Here is a 17,090-nt window from a genome sequence, read left to right as displayed (position 1 = left end):
CCTGCGTAAGCAACTCCGAAGACGGCCTGACCAAGGCAAAAAGGGAAAAAAAAAAAATAAGAGAAAAGCTGGAACAGCGAAAGCTAAACAGACACAGAGCCTTGAAGCAAGACGAATGGACGTGAAACAAGTTGCCTACCACAGACAAGGAATGAAGAAGATATTATATATATATAAGACCGGTGACAAAGCAGAGAGCAAAACGGGGGGATGGAAATTGAGTGAGCGCGAGGGAAGGACGTGTTAATAATGTTGAGTGAGTTGTCGATAAAGACCCGGTCCTGCCATGGCGGGACGGGCGGGGGTCTGGCATGTGGGAACCGAGGAAGCGCCGCACTGTGGGTGGCGGCGCTGCAGAGGCAGTGGCTGACAGTGCGGTGACCATCGACGGCACGTTGTGGGCAGCCAACAGATGGTGGGATGAATGGTCTCAGATACGGGCTGCTTGGACGGAAACCGCAGAAAGTGGACAATCAGCCCAGCCTTGGTTGAGAGCCAAGCAGCTTAGCTCCAAACTCCGGACGGGGAACAAACGAGCAGTGTGCCCTGGAACAGCGCCGAAAGCGAACCCGCTGACGGGGCTCGGAGGCTTTTTTCTCGCCCTGGACCTTGCTACTGCGACTGAACGCGGTACTACAGCACGCGGCGGGGAAACTACAGACGCTGCCGCAACGTGCGCTGATGGGGAAGGGGCCCCGGGCAGTGGGCAGTGGGCGCTACCAGCTGCTAATAGCCGGCGTCTGCCTGTTCTCGATGCGCCGATTCTTGGGCCAGCGGTCGGCTCAACAAAGCTTCAATGGGGCGGGTCGCAAATCAATCGCCAGCTACACCTATTTGTGCGACGAAACATCCGTCACGTCATTTTATCCGCAGGGACAGTTTGAGTCAAAAGCAGTAATTATCAGAGAGACGCTGGTTCTACTATAAGCTGTACGGACAATTCGGTCCGCGGCGGTCCGAGCCCAAAAGGGAAAAAATATTCCACTGGATCTGTTGAAGAGATGCGATGCGATGCGATGCTTGTGAGGACCCACTTCTGCTGGTTAGTGTAGTAGTGTAGTTTGTATAAAGACGATGAGGGTGCCTGTGCTTTCTGTTCGTCAGCATGGTGGTTTCTTTTATGGGCAATAGACTTAGTCTATGGATTTGAGAGAAAAATGGCCTTTTGCTGCTAAACATTGGAGTCTTCGCAGCGTAGCAATTGGCCGGTTCATATCTCGTCTGGGGGACAGTCGTGTTTCACTTTTGGGCTCCGGCGATGAGTCGGGCCACGATGGCAGCATTTACCGAGCAATCTCCAGCACAGAACGAGAGATGCCCGATGTCAGTCCCAGGCATACGGGCTGCATGTGCTGTGGAGGATTGAGGACAGCAGCCGGATGCCTTAGTACGTAGGTGTCAACTATGCCCCATTGCCCCTTGCTGCAGAGAATCGAGATTCGGGCCACGACTTGATGGGAATTCTCCATGTTGCTGCCTCATATCGCCCTGATCCCCTTTGTTTGCCATCTGATCTCCAACTAACTACGGAAGACTATTCCATCAACTTCATTGTTTCGCACTCTCGCACAGAATACATGTGCCTTGCCCGAGACGGTACGTGTTCATGTACTCCAGACAAAGCAGGCAAGGAAGCCCAACTCAGTCTGGGGAATAAGCCAGAGCCACATACAGCCCGATGATGAGTGTCGTGCATATCTCCACGGGTGACAGCGTCTGCCAACGGCTACCAGCATCTGCCATTCGTAGACCTGTAGAACGCTGCATACTGGTAGCACAGACTGCGCCCTCGCGTTGTCCATCTCCACGACTGACAACGCAAGCAAACACACTCAATCGCTTGCCAGCAAAGCATACTTTACGCATTACACTTTTCCATCTCCCAAAGTCCGGCATGTCCGAGGCCGACAGCACGCAAATCAGCGCGCTCTCATTATGTAATCAGGCCTGAACTCTCTGCAAGCCCAGGCACTCAGGAGATATTACGTCACGTGATCTCGTTCGCCAGATGGCTTCAGCCCAACGGCTCCACCAAATCTGCCGCTGGAAACTCTGATCCAGCCTATGGCATGCCAGCGCGCGGCTTCTGACGTGTGGCGCACCAAACTCAGACTGGACTGTACTCTTGTAGACCCTGGCCTAGATCCGTTCGATATTCTTTCCCTTCATCATCCCTCCTATCCGCCACCTTCGATTGCAGCTCACCCCCCATTCTCTGTACTTTATCTGTTGTTTCGCTTTTTTGCTGTCGCTGTAATCGAATCTTTTTGTTTGTCTCGGTCTATAATTCTCACATCTGCTCGCAATGAGCGCCTCATCCAGCCTCGCCCGCAGGGCTGTAACTCGCAACCCCTTGCTTGGTCCATGTAAGTCTTGTTTTTGATTCTCCTTTACAGACCGCCACGGTTATTGACTCTCTCCGAAGCAAGACATCTATCCAGAGGCGTCTCGCCAGCTCTCATCACCAGACACATTGCCCGACAGACCCAGATCCCTGCCTTGGCTCTGCTTGTCCCATTGCGCCAATTGGGAACCGAGCCTCATCGACCGGATGCGCCGTCTGGACCGCCGCCAGGGTTCAATGCCGAGCAGGCTAAGAAGCCGCTGCCAAAGGACCCTTCGAGTGCTGCTAAGAAATCAGATGCCGATGCAAAGACAAAGGATGGGTCGGTGACTGCTGCGCAAGCCAAGGCCGATGCCTCATCAGCGGAGCTTGCTGCCAAGACTGTCGACAACTCTTCGCAAAAGGAGCTGGCAAAGAAGAAGGAGGAGGAACTCAAATTGACGACCTGGCAGAAAATTAAGAAAGAGGCACAGCATTACTGGGATGGAACCAAGCTCCTTGGTACAGAGATCCGTATCAGCTGGAGGCTAGCACTCAAGATGGCTGCTGGCTACGAGCTTACCCGCAGGGAAAATAAGCAGCTCCAGCGCACTGTGAAAGACCTGGGCCGTCTCGTTCCCTTTTCCGTCTTCATCATTGTCCCCCTGGGTGAAGCTCTGCTGCCTCTGGCCCTCAAGCTCTTCCCCAACATGCTCCCTAGCACGTTTGAGGGTCAAAAGTCCAAGGAGGCAAAAGCTACTCTGATGCGATCAACGAGGAAGGAGGTCAGCAGCTTTATTCGCCAGACGCTGAAAGAGTCCGGCCTTCCCCTGAGCCAAGCGACAGCTCAGAAGGAAGAGTTTGCCAAGTTCTTCCGCAAAGTCAGAGCCACTGGAGAAGCGCCCACTGACCAGGACGTTATCAAGGTGTGCAAGGTCTTCCGCGATGACATGACTCTGGATAACCTGTCACGGCCCCAACTGGTGTCCATGTGCCGCTACATGGGTCTCAACACCTTTGGCACAGACGCCATGCTGCGATATCAAATCCGCCATCGCATGCGTCAAATCAAGCGCGATGATAAGGCTATCGCCTATGAGGGCGTTGACAGCCTAACTGTTGCAGAGCTGCAGCTGGCGTGCGCCGCCCGCGGTATTCGCACACACAGCGTCTCCCCTGCCAGGATGAGGGCTGATCTGCAGACCTGGCTTGACTTGCGTCTCAAGGAGGGCGTTCCCTCTACGCTGCTGGTCTTGAGCAATGCTTACATGTACGGCCAAGGATCCGGCGAGGGTTCGAGCCAGATTGAGGCCCTTACTGGTGTTCTCTCCTCTATCCCTGAGGAGCTCTACCATGAGATCGAGCTTGAAGTCCACAACGCTGAGGGCGCCGCTACCAACAAGCAGCGTCTCGAAGTCGTCAAGGAGCAGCAAGATCTCATTGAAGAGGAAGAGATGCAGAACAAGGAGAGCCAGACAACAGGCTTTGCTACTCCCCGTGATGTCGATGACATTGACGAGAAGGAAGAGAGAGAAGCGTCGGCCGCCAAGAGTGGCTTAGAGACGAAGCCAGCCAGCGAGATGGTTGATGCCGAAATGGAGCAGATCAATGTCATTGAGGCTGAGAAGAAGGCCAATGCCCAGGAGCAGAAATAATGACAAATCATAAAATGACAAAGATGTAAAAGAAAGAAAAAGAAATGGGAAAAAAAAAAAGGAAATTCATAAAGGAGGCAAATCTACGGCGTATGCTATAGCGCCGGCAGTCAAACGACTTGTTATTCTTATTTCATATGTACACAATGGGCTTATTACAGCATACCCGAATGGATAAGGGGTCATGTCACTATATAAACTAACAATAAGCTGGATGATGCAAACATGGAAACTTATTTGGGCGGCGGGCGGCATAGACATCTCGACACAATCAGGAAACAACAAATAGACTACGCATATGATTATAATTGCTTTTAACGGCGTGCTTGATCATGCTATGTGCTATGTAATGAATTCTGACAATTAGTACAAGCGTACAGCGTTCTATAGCGACCCTAACAAATGTTAAAATGGTGGTGTCTTATGTACCTAAGCATGTGCAAGTGAAGCACCAGCGTCCTATACCGCCAGAAAAGCTACCGCCAATCGTCGGCGGTTGGCCGCGAGGCTGTTGCGTCATCGCAGCCCACGCAGGTACCAGCTTGGAAGGCAGCATCAAGCAGGTACCGAAGCCGGGCGCAGAAATGGAAGACGGTGCTTCAAACTATGCGCAGAGAAGGGGAAAAGACATTTACAGCTATTTGTCGTATCAAAGAAGCCATTATCATCAAATCCATTTCATTTCATCTTTCAACGACAGTGTCTTTGCTGAGGCTGCTGTTATGAGCATTTCGCAAATCCCATTCCGCGTATGTACCTGAGACGGCTGTGGAACCTGGTGCATGTTGGTATAGGTACATGCTAATTGCGCGCAGCCTTCACACAGCCTCAAGTCATTCCAGCCAACTGGCAACGCCTCTTCGCTAGCCTCGGAATTTACGTCGCCCATCCTAAACTCTCAACTCTCAGCGTTTGCTCACAGCCTTCCCTCGCCATCCTTCGACCATAACCGCGCCTCTTCAAGGTCGAGAGCCTCCATCCAATTGTCGCATCTCCGCTCGGCATCTCTCCAGACTCACAGCCTCTGCCGTCATCCGATCAGCCATCACCACTCAGCCAAGCTCCCCGCAGATGCTCCGACCATGACGAGCCCCCAAGACAACGACCAAGACGACTTCTCCAACGTCACCTGGAGCGAACATGTCCATGAGCAGGCAGCGCGCTCTGCAGCTGTCGCCGCCGCCGAGGGCCCCGGACGCCCCATCGAGGAGATTGGAAACAGCTCGGCGAATGCCCTCGGCCGCGAGAAGCTCGAATGCACCGTTGGGTCGCCCATCAAGGAGAATGACGGCACCAAGGATGCCTTTGTATCGTATCTCGTCACCACTCACGTACGTATAGCGGGTTCATGATTGCGAGCGATCAGTTGCTCTTACTCTTCTCTTGTTCTCTCCCTTCTTACCCCGCCTTGAAGCTGTCGCAAGGTGATGCTCGACTGGAGGCTGCTGGCTAACACAACGTGCAACATGACCTTAGTCTACATTCCCATCCTTCCAGAAAGAAGTCACGACAGTGAGGAGGCGCTTCACAGACTTCGCTTTCCTGTTTAAACAGCTCATGCGAGACTACCCCGCCTGCGCCGTCCCGCCAATCCCGGATAAGCAGCGCATGGAGTATGTCCGTGGCGATCGCTTCGGTAACGACTTCACTTCACGGCGCGCCCACTCGCTGCAGCGGTTCCTGAACCGCCTGTCGCTCCACCCAGTGCTACGCAGGAGCACCATTCTGCACAGCTTCCTCGAAAGCAACGACTGGAATGCAACGGTCAAGAGCCGCACAACTCGTGGCAGCATAGCGAGTGACCCCGGCGGCTCCAGCGGCGTTTTCGATAACTTTGCCGATACCTTTATCAACGCTTTCACCAAAGTCCACCAGCCTGACAGACGGTTTCTCGAGGTGAAGGAGAAGAGCGACAAACTAGACGAAGACCTTGGCCACATCGAAAAGGTAATTGCCCGCGTGGCCCGCCGAGAAGGGGACCTGGAAACCGATCTGCGGGATCTGGCGGAGCAATTCCAGAAGCTCATCACTCTTGAGCCTGGTATTGAGTCCGCCGTCCACGCCTTTGCTGCTTCTATCGAAGATACGGCACAACACCTTCACCAGCTGAAGGATGTAACAGATCAGGACTATCTTGGATCGCTTCGCGACATGCAGGCCTTCTCCCTCGCCCTCAAGAACCTTCTCAAAGCCCGAGAGCAGAAGCAGCTTGACTACGAACAGCTGACGGAGTACCTAAACAAATCCACTTCCGAGCGTGATTCCTTGCGCTCCGGCCATGGCGCACCCAGTGGGCCAGGTGGCTTCATACGCGCCAAAATCGAGGACGTCCGCGGCGTGGATCACGAACAGGCCCGGCGAGAGCGCACTAGAAAGCTAGAACTACGGGTCGAAGAGCTCAGCACCGAGGTCGAAAACGCCCGTGAAACTAGCCATCGTTTCGACGACGAGGTGATCCGCGAAGTTGCTGACTTTGAGCGCATCAAGCGCATCGAGATGAAGGCCCAGCTTGGCGGTCTGGCAGATGCTCATGTCAAGTTTTACGGCGACGTCGCCGAGCTGTGGGAGCAATATGTCATGGAGATGGAGAAGGAGGGCGTTGTTCCCATAGCATGAGAGTGAGCCTAAAAGATGTGGTATTTTAATGTGATATTGATGACAATCCATTTGCAGCGGTCCTTTTTTTTTTTGTTCTTATTTTCTATTTCATTTCCAAGTAAAAGAGGAAAGGGAAGGAGTGTGGTACAGGAACTGGTGTTGAGGTATGCACGGGCGTCATGTTGAAGGGGAGGGAAGCTTGTATTCTTGTTTGGAAGGGGTTAGAAATACTGGGTAATGACACGGATATTTAATACAAAGCATCAAATTACTGTTTGTGCCCAAGAAGCATCCTGTTAAAAAGATATATGGCCTGGCTATAATAGTATGTTCCCAGGAGGGTATTTGGCATCTGAAAATTCGGGTTGCTGTCATATTTCGAGATCTAGACACGCTTCTTTCCCTCTATAAGCCAGATGTCCTTCATTCAATAACCTTGGAATCCCCTACAGGAACTGTCAATGCGTTTCCAAAGAGAGAGTGCAATATATAGAGATTTAGGCATTTTGGGGGATCCTATGGCCGGCTTTATAAGCAGCCATTTTTGAGCTTTTGATAGATGAGAAGAACGCATTAAACGAAGTTGATTTTACTACTCAATCTCTTCAACATTCAGATGCAGCTCCTACTACCCCTGTAATAAAACCACATCCATACGGCGAGGCAATCAAAGAGTAGTAAGTATAATACATTCATTATACACTAGCCATGTGCCCTCACATCAAGACAAAAACCACCCCAAGCGGCAAAACAGAGTACCTTTTGATCAAGGACCATGAAGCAAAATGATATAATTGTAAAATATACTCCGTCTAATGAATACCTAGTTTTCAAAATTTCTTTTTTGCGTTTCAATTCAAAAAAAACCCGCAAGGCAGAGAAGTGCTTCTCATCTATATTCAACTCGATAGCCTCTGTTTCTCGTTACCATCATCATCGTCATCGCTCTCCTCACCAACGACATAATGTTCCGGCTCGTCATCGGGATTGTGTCCCGCCAGCCGGGAAGCCGATCGATCTCTATACTCGTCAAACTCGTCGTCGTCGTCGCTACCGCCGGCAAAGGCATCGTAGAGCTCTCCACCACGGGTGCGGCGCGTCTTTTTACCACCGTTGGCACCCTTCTCAGCACTGTTGAGACCCTCGGTCTCTTCTTCGTCGAGAAGCTCAAACTCATAGTTGTTGCGGGGGTTATTGCGGAGGCGACGGCGGCGGGCGATCCATAGGTATACACCTAAGCCACAGCAGAACGCAACGATCAGGCCAAGGGCGCCATAGATCCAGATCTTAGCCTTGTTCCCAAATGTAGGAAGCCAGGAGACCCATGAAGATGGGCTAGTCGTGCTGGATGGTTGGGCAGATTCAGTCCCGGTTGCAGCCTCGTGCTCAGTATCTGATGGCTTGTCCTCGGTAGAGGTCTCTTGGGGTTTGGTCGATGATTCTGTAGGCTGTGCCCCGGGTTTCGTTGGGCGCACAGGGTGGTCTGTCGGGTTGGTGGTGACAGCCGTCTTGGTTGTGCTTGGCACCGCGATCGATTTGGTAGAGGCCAGTCCCGAAACGGTGGATTGAATCACGTCATGGTCGGCATCATCATCCTCAGACGGCATAGGTAGAGCCTTGGCCTTGCTAGCATCAATGCTCTCGCCCCAAAGCTTCAGATGCCAGTCGATGAATTTGCCCTTTTCATTGTTCACTTCCGTGTCTCGAATAATGACAGTCCATCGTCCAACGCCACTCTCGCCCCTGAAAGAAAATATTGTTAGCACCAGTGGTTTATTTTAACAACGCAATACAAAAGGGAAAGTGGAAAAACCTACCAATGGGCAACGGACATGAAAGTCCAGTCATCATAACCGCCTTTGAAGTTATCTTGTTTACGAGAAACGGAAATATGGCTGATGACGTTGTCAGGGCTGACCAAATCCACGCTCAAATCGCCACGGCGGGTGTGTTCAACGTTCATGGTAACAGTGACGTGCTCCAGACGAGCCAAGTTGGCTTCTTTGAGCATATCAGCAGTCACGTCAAAGCTCATTGCCAGTCCGTCGTTGCCTTCGGGAATGTCCTTTTTGACATGAAGCCAAGGAGAAAAGTACCAGGCCTGAGGCTTCACTTTCTGCCATGTTTTTGATTTCTCAACCAGACCGTAAGAGTCGACTTTGCCGTAACCAAAGGTGTGGCTGAATTGTCTCCCAGCAGAAGTGGTCTGCCACTCGGCGTCTGTCTCGTCTTCCAATTTGACGGCAGTGTCCATGGCAAGATACTGCATGTCTCGCCAAGTCAGGTCCGGGCGTACTTGCATGACCAGGGCAAAGATACCTGCCGCAAGCGGTGCCGCAGCTGATGTACCTCCATGAGCTGCATAACAGGCATTTTCTCCAACATCAGTTGTGTGCTGTAAATGGTAAGCGACTACAGTCGGGTTCGAAAGTTCAGGGAGAGAAAATAACTTACAATGCCATCACCGCCGCCACTACTATAGGTTACAACAAGCAAGGCGGAGCAGTGTTCTGAGTAATACGGATGTTGGCCAAGGCGATCAACCGCGCCGACCGTGATGCTGAAGATGGAATTTGTGTATCCGTCGAAATTGCAGTTGTCGCCGCTCGCGGCACCGTTACCACTTGCGAAGACGTAGATGGAACCAAGACCTCCTCGGCCTTCCTGAATGCCCTTGAGCATAGCTCGTCGAATCAGGACATCAGGGGCTTCCATAGATCTGCCATCGTCTGGAGGTCCCCAGGAACAGGAGTAGATCTGGTTGTCCTGATATTTGTAGATCATGGCCTCGGCCTCGTCCGCATCGCTGATAGGGCTGCTGAGAATTCGAATGCCGGCAATCTTGGAGTCGTAGGCAACGCCAAGGCCGCATACGTCGTTCTTGACTGCAGATATCTCGCCAGCGCATCGGGTGCCGTGTTTGTCGTCTGATAAGACCGGTTTAGGTTCAGGGTCGTTGTCGTTGAAATCCCAAGAGCCTTCTGCAAAATAGTTGTCCTTTAGGTCTCGGCTATACATATCCAGGCCATCATCGATCACAGCGACTGTTGCATTTTTGCCGGTAATACCCTCGAGCCAGAGCCCAGTAACATTGACATCATGGCCAACCTGCACTGTATTGTATAGATGCCACTGCTCTGTAAAAGTCGGATCGCCGATACCCAGGTCTCTCATGACATTTGATTGCGTGAGCACCGCCGAAGCGTCAGGCTTTTGGTTTTGCGGGAGGCGAGGAAGCACATCGTCCCTCGGTGGGATGACTCTCTTTTGCAGGCGGCTGCGAGCTTCTTGCTTAGTTGTCAAGAGGACTCCGTCGAGGATGTCGTGCCCGCCGAAGTCTCGTTTCCTCCTTTTGCGTTCTCGCACCTCATCTTTGACAATATCTCGGTCATGCTTCTCGGCGCGAAATACGTGGTGGTCGGTAAGCTCTCCAAGCTGGCCCTCGTGCGTTAATCCAAGGCGAGCCGCAATATCGCTAGGTGGTGTTGATCGATCGAGATGCAGAACATAGTAATCGTTTTTGTTGTAATCTCTGGCAATTCTGGCAGCCTGCGTCACGGCCACCAGGCCAGCAAGTCCGAGCACAGAAGCGACTCTCATAGCGGCGTAACGAAGGCGAGGCGCTCACGGAGCTGCCGGCGCAAGGAAAGGGATGGGACGCGAGTTGAAAGAGAAGAGTGGCTGAAGCTATGAACTCATGGAGCCCTCTTTTTTGGGGGGGTTGTTTTTGTTTGTTTGTTTATAGGTCGACTGAAAGACTGTAAACACGATCTGCAAGATGTTTGTTAGTAATTAGCAAAAATAGAGTTGCAAGTCCAACTGTGGGATGACGAATGAATGGCAGCTCAGGAGTCGCAGTCGTCGCAACTCGCCACATTGGAGAAGCGACTCGGAACGGCACTCCCGAAGCACCGCCGCCTTGCAGCACAGGCGGCCAATCACCAAAAAAGATGCCGAGCATGAAACTCACCCAGGTATTTGGATCTGCAATGCAATTTCTCCCAGCTCCTGGAAAACTCCAGGAAGCGAATCAGTAAAAGATATAGAGATGTGCAAAAGAAGATCATGAAACGAATGGGAAAGTTGGAGATGCCAGTTGTCGTAACCGTTCTGTCGAAAACGCATTGAATAGAACGACACCAACTCGCTCGTGCAAGTACAGGTACAAGCTGTCCCTCCTCCCCTCGCTGCAATTGCGGGCGCAAAGCCAAGAGGACCTCTGGCTGATCGCCGTACCGCTACCAACTTGCAAGTAGGGGGTCGCACTAGCAGGCTAGATGCCGCGCCACTAACGCAGCTTTAGCAGGTCGGTCTGGGCCACTGTCGAGATGCAGGCAGTGCAAGGGGCTCTGAGGCTTCTGACAGAGCAGATTTGCCTAGACTGAAGCCTAGAGCAGCTGTAGCCGATACTTTTGGCATAGGCTCCTGCTGTTTATTGATTTTGCGGAGCAATAAATAGCACTGCAGACCAGGACTATTGCCTGTCAATTAGGAAAGACCCCCATTTCAGGGTCTCGATTGAGAAGTTGATCTCAGACTCGAAGCAGTCTAAATGCGACCCTGTTCTTTGTTTATTAGTGACACGTTGTCGCATTCTAATGTTTGCTCTATAAACTTTGGCACCACCATATAGCCACCACGTGTCACCATTCTTTATCCAGAAGCATGCAGACGCGCTTCTACTTGGTCAGAGCTCTGTCAAAGCAAGAATAGCAACGGCGTGAGGTCTAAAATCGTCTGCGGGCTGAATTCTGCATATGCCGCAGGCCACACAATAACTACGTCCTGTCCTATCTAATTTGCTGCACTCCATCTTGACTCTCCCTTGTCCTCTGTAGAGGCAACGTGCTAATGGCAGTAAATATCTTTTTGTCACGTCAAGCTCAATTCAATGGCGCTCTTTTTGAAGCGACAATAGGCACTACAGCAAACAACATGGGCACGCTAGCTGAATGTTCTTCCTACCTTACTTATATAGGTTCACAGTAACTTTCCAACCAACAACGCACCAGACAAACCTTGTCTTGCCACACTTCAAACCACATTACAGTATCAGCTTTTCTGTCTCAAACTCTCGCTAAATTACTTTGAATTTGACTACTTTATGTTACGCATTGCAAAATTTGTCAAAGCTTAAGCTATACTGCAGCTACTACTACTCACCTATATATTCAATCCTCTCTGCGTCCACGGCGCATACTCATATGAATACAAACTATTCACAGCCAGCCTCCGGCCCTCAAGGCCACAAAATGCCAAACCCGGAGGTCGAACCGGGCCGGCAGAGCAGATGGCGACATCCGGCTCTCCGGAGACACGCCGATGGAACGGGGTCTTTTTTAATTTGAAAACCCCCAGTCTCTGGAAGCTCTGGTGCTCTATTGCGCAGAGATTCGCAGCGCCGAAGTCGGAGGGCAGAGCTGACCCGCTTTTAAACCATTCTCTCGACTCATGAGCACATCTTTAATTGAGGAGAGATACCTGGGCCTACTACCCCAGAGTTCAGTAGGTCCGATACGGAAGAACACGGAGAGGACAAGGCGGAAGAAATGATTCACAAGAGAAGACAGTTTCGTATGTGCGTGAAACGAGAATTCATATTTTCCCATATGCGGTATCGTAAAAAAGGCCCTAACTTTTTAAACTATCACAACATGCCTCGTCACTCCAGATCTCCCAGGATCTTTGCCGAGTGCCCAAGATGCAGGTACCAAAAATCAAAATGACATTTTACCCCAAAATGTTTTTTCCACCCCACAACACCATCCTCATTTAAACCCACAACGCGCGAGTCGTGCTGCTTATTTCTGGTTCTCGGGTCGCAGAGAGCTGTGCAGAGAAAGTGAATATGTTAGCCATGGCGATCTCGAGTGAATGAGATGTAATGCAGTGCTGCGTATGTAGGTGACTTACCGAACGGCCTTGCCGGCTCTCCAGATCTCCAGCTCTCGGATCTCCTTCAACTCAGCCTCGTATTTCTCGCGGTAGTCGGGCTGGCTGTTGTACTCGAGGGATCGCTTGGTCTCGGAGCCATCCTTGACGGAGTCGTACAGGCTGTTGAAGACGGGCTTCAGGGCGTCCTTGAACTTGGGGGTCCAGTCAATGGCACCACGTCGGGCAGTGGTGGAGCAGGCATCGAACATCCAGTCCATGCCGTTGGCACCAATCAGAGGGTACAAGCTCTGAGTAGCCTCCTCGACGGTCTCGTTGAAGGCCTCGCTGGGGCTGTGGCCGCGCTCACGGAGAACCTCGTACTGGGCGAGGAACATGCCGTGGATACCACCCATCAGGCAGCCACGCTCACCGTACAGGTCAGAGTAGACCTCCTTCTCAAAGGTGGTCTTGTACAGGTAGCCGGAGCCGATGGCAACACCAAGGGCAACAGCCTTCTCCTCAGCCTTGCCGCTCACATCCTGGAAGACGGCGAATGAGGAGTTGATACCACGGCCCTCACGGAAGAGGGAGCGGACAGTTCGGCCAGAGCCCTTGGGAGCGCAAAGGATGACGTCAATGTTCTTGGGGACATCAACCTTGGTGAGGTCCTTGAAGACGGGGGAGAAGCCGTGAGAGAAGTACAGGGTCTGCGGCAGACAGCCGAGTTAGTCGCGACTTTAACAATGGCACGCCACCTAATTGGGACGAGGCTGCCATGTGGGTGAGGGGGAGGGGCAGCGCAGCCACATACCTTGCCCTCAGTCAGTTGGGGCTTGATGGAGGGCCAAGTCTCGGACTGGGCGGCATCACTGAGAAGGTTCATGACGATGGTACCACGAGAGATGGCATCGTCGACCTCGAAGAGGTTCTTGCCAGGAACCCAGCCATCTTGGATGGCGTCGTTCCATGACTTGCCGTTCTTTCGGACACCAACAATGACGTTGAGGCCGTTGTCGCGGAGGTTAAGACCCTGGCCGTGGCCCTGGGAGCCGTAGCCGATGAGGGCGAAAGTGTCGTCCTTGAAGTAATCCTATAAAGGCAATTGCGGTCAGTCTGTGCGCCTCGCCCAAGCAAATCACCATTGGATGAATTGCAGTGATGGAAGAGTGAGGAGAGCTGGGAATTTATGACTCCTCGGGGAGATCATTTCCAGTTTCAAATTACTCACCAGAAGCTTCTCTTGGGGCCAGTCGGCACGCTCTACAATGCAGCCAATTGTCAGATCATAGCTCTCCATCTCATAACGCCCCCGCGCGCAGGAGCAGCGGCGCACTTACCATAGACCTCCTCCTTGACGCCCGCAAAGTCAATTGTCTTGACACCACGGACCTGCTGGTGGGACAGGCCAGCCAGAGCCGGGCGAGCAGCAGCGACGGCGCGAGTGGCGCTGCGAGCAACAGTGTATGAGCGCTGGGCCACACGAGGGGCAGCCAGCTGTCGAGCAATTGGTGCCCGCAGGGTCTTGGAGAAAGCTTTTGAGGCCATTGTGAGGAGGGATCTGGTGTGTGAGAAGGATGAAGAGGAAAGAAAAAAAGGAAAAAAAAAAAGGAAGAGGGAAGTAAGAAAGTTTATTTAGCAGAGGGCAGATGAGCAACAGATCGTCTACCTTTTGAATGGGTGGGTGGGGGAAAAGCCTCAGTGGCAGCAGCCCGATCTCGGTGGTGCCAATTGCGCCAGCTCCAGCAGCTTTCTGTCTAGACGGAGGTGCCCCTTGTCCCACATGTGAAAAAAACCCCGTTCTACGTACTTTGAGCCTAGCCCTGCCAAGGGTTTATCAGAAATTGCCTGTACAGTCAGTGCGATGAGTAACAGAGACAATGGCGAGCCTTGCCTTGACGTTTGTGGTGGGACCCTTGGGGCGAGCGAGGCCCTCAGCTTACTCTTACTGTACCAAGAAGCGATTGCATGCATTCAATTGGGATGTAGCACGTCGTAATATTGCGGCAGGATTTAGGGCTAGCAGTTAGGACTCTGTGGCCAATTGGTCAGCCATTATTGATGGTGTTCCCTGTGCAATTGCTCAACCGCTGTGATTAGAAAACTGAAACCATGAAGCTGCTGCGCATCCTCCCCGCAGCCGACTGCTCGTCTCCCAGCCAGAGGTGACGCATCCGATGAGCGCTTGCAGCGCCCACTGCTCCGTAAGGCTCCAGCAGCGTGGAGCTGCAGCCCCACCTCAACCGCCGAAATCTGGCTTCTGCTCGTGTCCAATGAATGGAACGTTTCTTATTCCAAGTTATTTGTTCGTGCCATTGACGTCTAAGCACGATGATCTACTCTTGACGGTTCAAAAGAGAGCCTTCTCTGCTCCCGTATCGTCTTCCTCGCCTTCTTTTTATGAAACCATCTCCCTCGAAAACCAGCTCTCTAGCCATGTCCAAAAAGCTTCTCGTCTCGTTATGGCCAGGCTACGGCCCCTGATCCGGAGAGTCACCAGCCGCAGTATTATGTACTTACGCACCTCCAACATGCCGGGATACTTCACACCAGCCTCTGGTATATTATTTACTACCCTCATGTAGTTATCATCACTTGGCCCAATTGCTCTCTCCCTGCCTATGTCTGTGTGCTACGTAGGCGAATGCATAGCCAAGCAGCCAACCACGTAGACGCATTCTCTGGGCATATGTAGCTAAGTCTCTTACTTGTTCTGCATTGCATGACATGCAAGGACAATGTCTTGAGCCACGCAACGGTCGTGGAACGAGAGAATTGCTCAGGTTTCGGACTGCGTTGCACCATGTATTAGGACTTGCATATACCCGACAGGGTACACTCGGGCCATTTCGGAACTGCCTCAGACATAACATTGATTCATCAAAATAGCAAAGCTCCTACAGAGTGTTTGTGGTAAAAAGCAGTATCATCTCTGCGCAGCCGAGCCTGCAGGGGAGTATCGTCTGCGTGAGCATCAGCTTACACCTAGCACACCATCTAACTATTACTGCCTAGTGGCCGATCGGATAGAGGCAAATGGGCTAGATGCAATTTCTGGCAGCGCTTCTAGCACCATTAGTAGCATTACAACTTTCCATTAGTACAGATGTATACCGACCACATATTACATCTACCTATAATGGAGAGCGTAACTTATTGCATCACCTCCGCCTCGTGTATAAATCGTAGGGTAGCGGAGCCTGCCACTTCCAAAATATAGAGTCCATCCAAGCAGATTACGCAACAAACGCCATGTATTTCTATGCTATATGTAATGAAAGGTAGTATATAGATAAGTTGAACTCTCATAGCAAGCCAGGTCCCGCCAAGAGAGGAAACATCTGAGCAGCATCTTCTCATTGGCACAGAACACCAGCGGTAGTTGAGGTCCCATGTGGGAAGCACCATCTCTCCAATGTAGGGAAAAAAGATATGTGCCGGATATCGGACGATACATGTCCTTTATATAGTATGTCGGGTGGTCTCGTGTTGTCGTCGTCTCGCTCATCCTCTTTTTTCCACGACCTTCCTCTTCCCCTCCTTGCCTCCTCTGATACGCTTCAAGTCTATTTCAGTACCCGGTCATATGTAGTACCCTTAATAGTTCCTCCACTCATGGCCGTTCGTACGTTTCTTTTGAAGCCTTCTCGGTTGCTTCGCAGGTCATCAGCAGCCTCCTTGTTCAACGGATCCGAAGCGTTGGGTTCTAAGAACAAAAACTGCAAATTGCATCTTCAAGTCAGCCTTCATAACCCCATAGCGCATGTATTTCTCCCCTCTTGCTCTGTGCCGGTGGCCAAGAGCAAAAGAGCACGTGCTGATTTCTTACCTGCAATCCCACAATGACAGCATTCAGGTTCAGTACTGGTTTCCAGTCCTCCCGCAGAATGTTCAAGCACACCTTGCCTTCTAGATCGATATTGGGATGGTAAATCTTCTCCAAGCATCGCACTTTTGGGGGCTCGTGAGGGAAGTTCTGGTTGATGGCAAAGTCGAAAGTGAACTTCGCCCCTCGATACATGCCCTCGTCCGGCTCGATACTTAGGATAAAGTTCAGAATGTTGTCAGGGTCCGGGAAATCCGTTCTCATCGTGGCTCCGAGTGATAGTTCTGATAGATCTGCATTTTGGTTGCAAATAGCCACCTGTTAGCTACCCAGTCAAGTAATAGCAGAGCAAAGTTGGAAAGGGTATTTCGGAGGGGAGAGGAAAGCTTACCTTTCTGCACTCGTAGCTGTGCCGCCGTCACCTTCTTCCTCTTGCCCCCAGCGGCCTGGCCCTCGGCATTCTCAGCCTCTTTTTGCTTTTTTTTCTACAAACAAGCGTTAGGAATCTCCGTGGCAGAATACAAGCTGGGCGCGTGCCTAATACCATAGACCATATGTTCAACATCTTGGGCTGTTGGAGTGTCGCCGGTGTGACCGATTATCCTGAAAAGGGCTGGCTGCAAGAGGAGAAAACTGAGAAAAAAATAGAAAATTCTTTTGATGAGTGAAAAAGACCAGGGACTAGACCGCCGATTTGAAAGAAGACTGAGCCTTTTCGGGTTGTGCACAAAAGGTGATGTTTTGGATAATAGGGAAAAGCAACCGTTCATCGGCGGGGACCGATGTTGCCTTGCCCGCTGGAGATGCTGTCACACAG

The 17,090-nt window shown here is 51.6% G+C and overlaps 6 protein-coding genes across 6 annotated transcripts; 3 read left to right on the top strand and 3 right to left on the bottom strand.

Annotated features, from left to right (window-relative positions):
• Positions 1-311: 311 nt before the first annotated feature.
• On the top strand, positions 312-884 carry TGAM01_v202836 (hypothetical protein; the record flags this gene model as incomplete). The annotated part of the gene is made up of 1 exon (XM_018802293.1): positions 312-884. The coding sequence occupies one exon, from the start codon at positions 312-314 to the stop codon at positions 882-884; it is 573 nt and encodes a 190-aa protein (XP_018664649.1).
• A 1,421-nt stretch (positions 885-2,305) lies between these two features.
• TGAM01_v202835 (hypothetical protein) lies at positions 2,306-3,978 on the top strand (the record flags this gene model as incomplete). The annotated part of the gene is made up of 2 exons (XM_018802292.1): positions 2,306-2,366; positions 2,426-3,978. 2 exons carry the CDS (start codon positions 2,306-2,308, stop codon positions 3,976-3,978), a joined length of 1,614 nt encoding a protein of 537 aa, XP_018664648.1.
• A 584-nt stretch (positions 3,979-4,562) lies between these two features.
• Positions 4,563-6,594, top strand: TGAM01_v202834 (sorting nexin-4; the record flags this gene model as incomplete). Its single annotated transcript, XM_018802291.1, has 3 exons — positions 4,563-4,727; positions 4,794-5,309; positions 5,455-6,594. 3 exons carry the CDS (start codon positions 4,563-4,565, stop codon positions 6,592-6,594), a joined length of 1,821 nt encoding a protein of 606 aa, XP_018664647.1.
• An 881-nt stretch (positions 6,595-7,475) lies between these two features.
• Positions 7,476-10,176, bottom strand: TGAM01_v202833 (hypothetical protein; the record flags this gene model as incomplete). The annotated part of the gene is made up of 3 exons (XM_018802290.1): positions 7,476-8,319; positions 8,394-8,971; positions 9,031-10,176. 3 exons carry the CDS (start codon positions 10,174-10,176, stop codon positions 7,476-7,478), a joined length of 2,568 nt encoding a protein of 855 aa, XP_018664646.1.
• Positions 10,177-12,377: 2,201 nt separating this feature from the next.
• On the bottom strand, positions 12,378-13,995 carry TGAM01_v202832 (ketol-acid reductoisomerase, mitochondrial; the record flags this gene model as incomplete). Its single annotated transcript, XM_018802289.1, has 5 exons — positions 12,378-12,405; positions 12,490-13,157; positions 13,262-13,540; positions 13,679-13,710; positions 13,788-13,995. The coding sequence occupies 5 exons, from the start codon at positions 13,993-13,995 to the stop codon at positions 12,378-12,380; spliced, it is 1,215 nt and encodes a 404-aa protein (XP_018664645.1).
• A 2,018-nt stretch (positions 13,996-16,013) lies between these two features.
• Positions 16,014-16,838, bottom strand: TGAM01_v202831 (NEDD8-conjugating enzyme UBC12; the record flags this gene model as incomplete). The annotated part of the gene is made up of 4 exons (XM_024549074.1): positions 16,014-16,166; positions 16,277-16,566; positions 16,665-16,758; positions 16,818-16,838. The coding sequence occupies 4 exons, from the start codon at positions 16,836-16,838 to the stop codon at positions 16,014-16,016; spliced, it is 558 nt and encodes a 185-aa protein (XP_024406189.1).
• Positions 16,839-17,090: the final 252 nt, after the last annotated feature.

This window comes from Trichoderma gamsii (assembly GCF_001481775.2).
Source record: "Trichoderma gamsii strain T6085 chromosome Unknown Scaffold_7.2, whole genome shotgun sequence".
Lineage (NCBI taxonomy): Eukaryota > Fungi > Ascomycota > Sordariomycetes > Hypocreales > Hypocreaceae > Trichoderma > Trichoderma gamsii.
The sequence above is the reverse complement of the archived record's forward strand: the minus strand, read 5'-3'. Positions and strand labels throughout refer to the sequence as shown.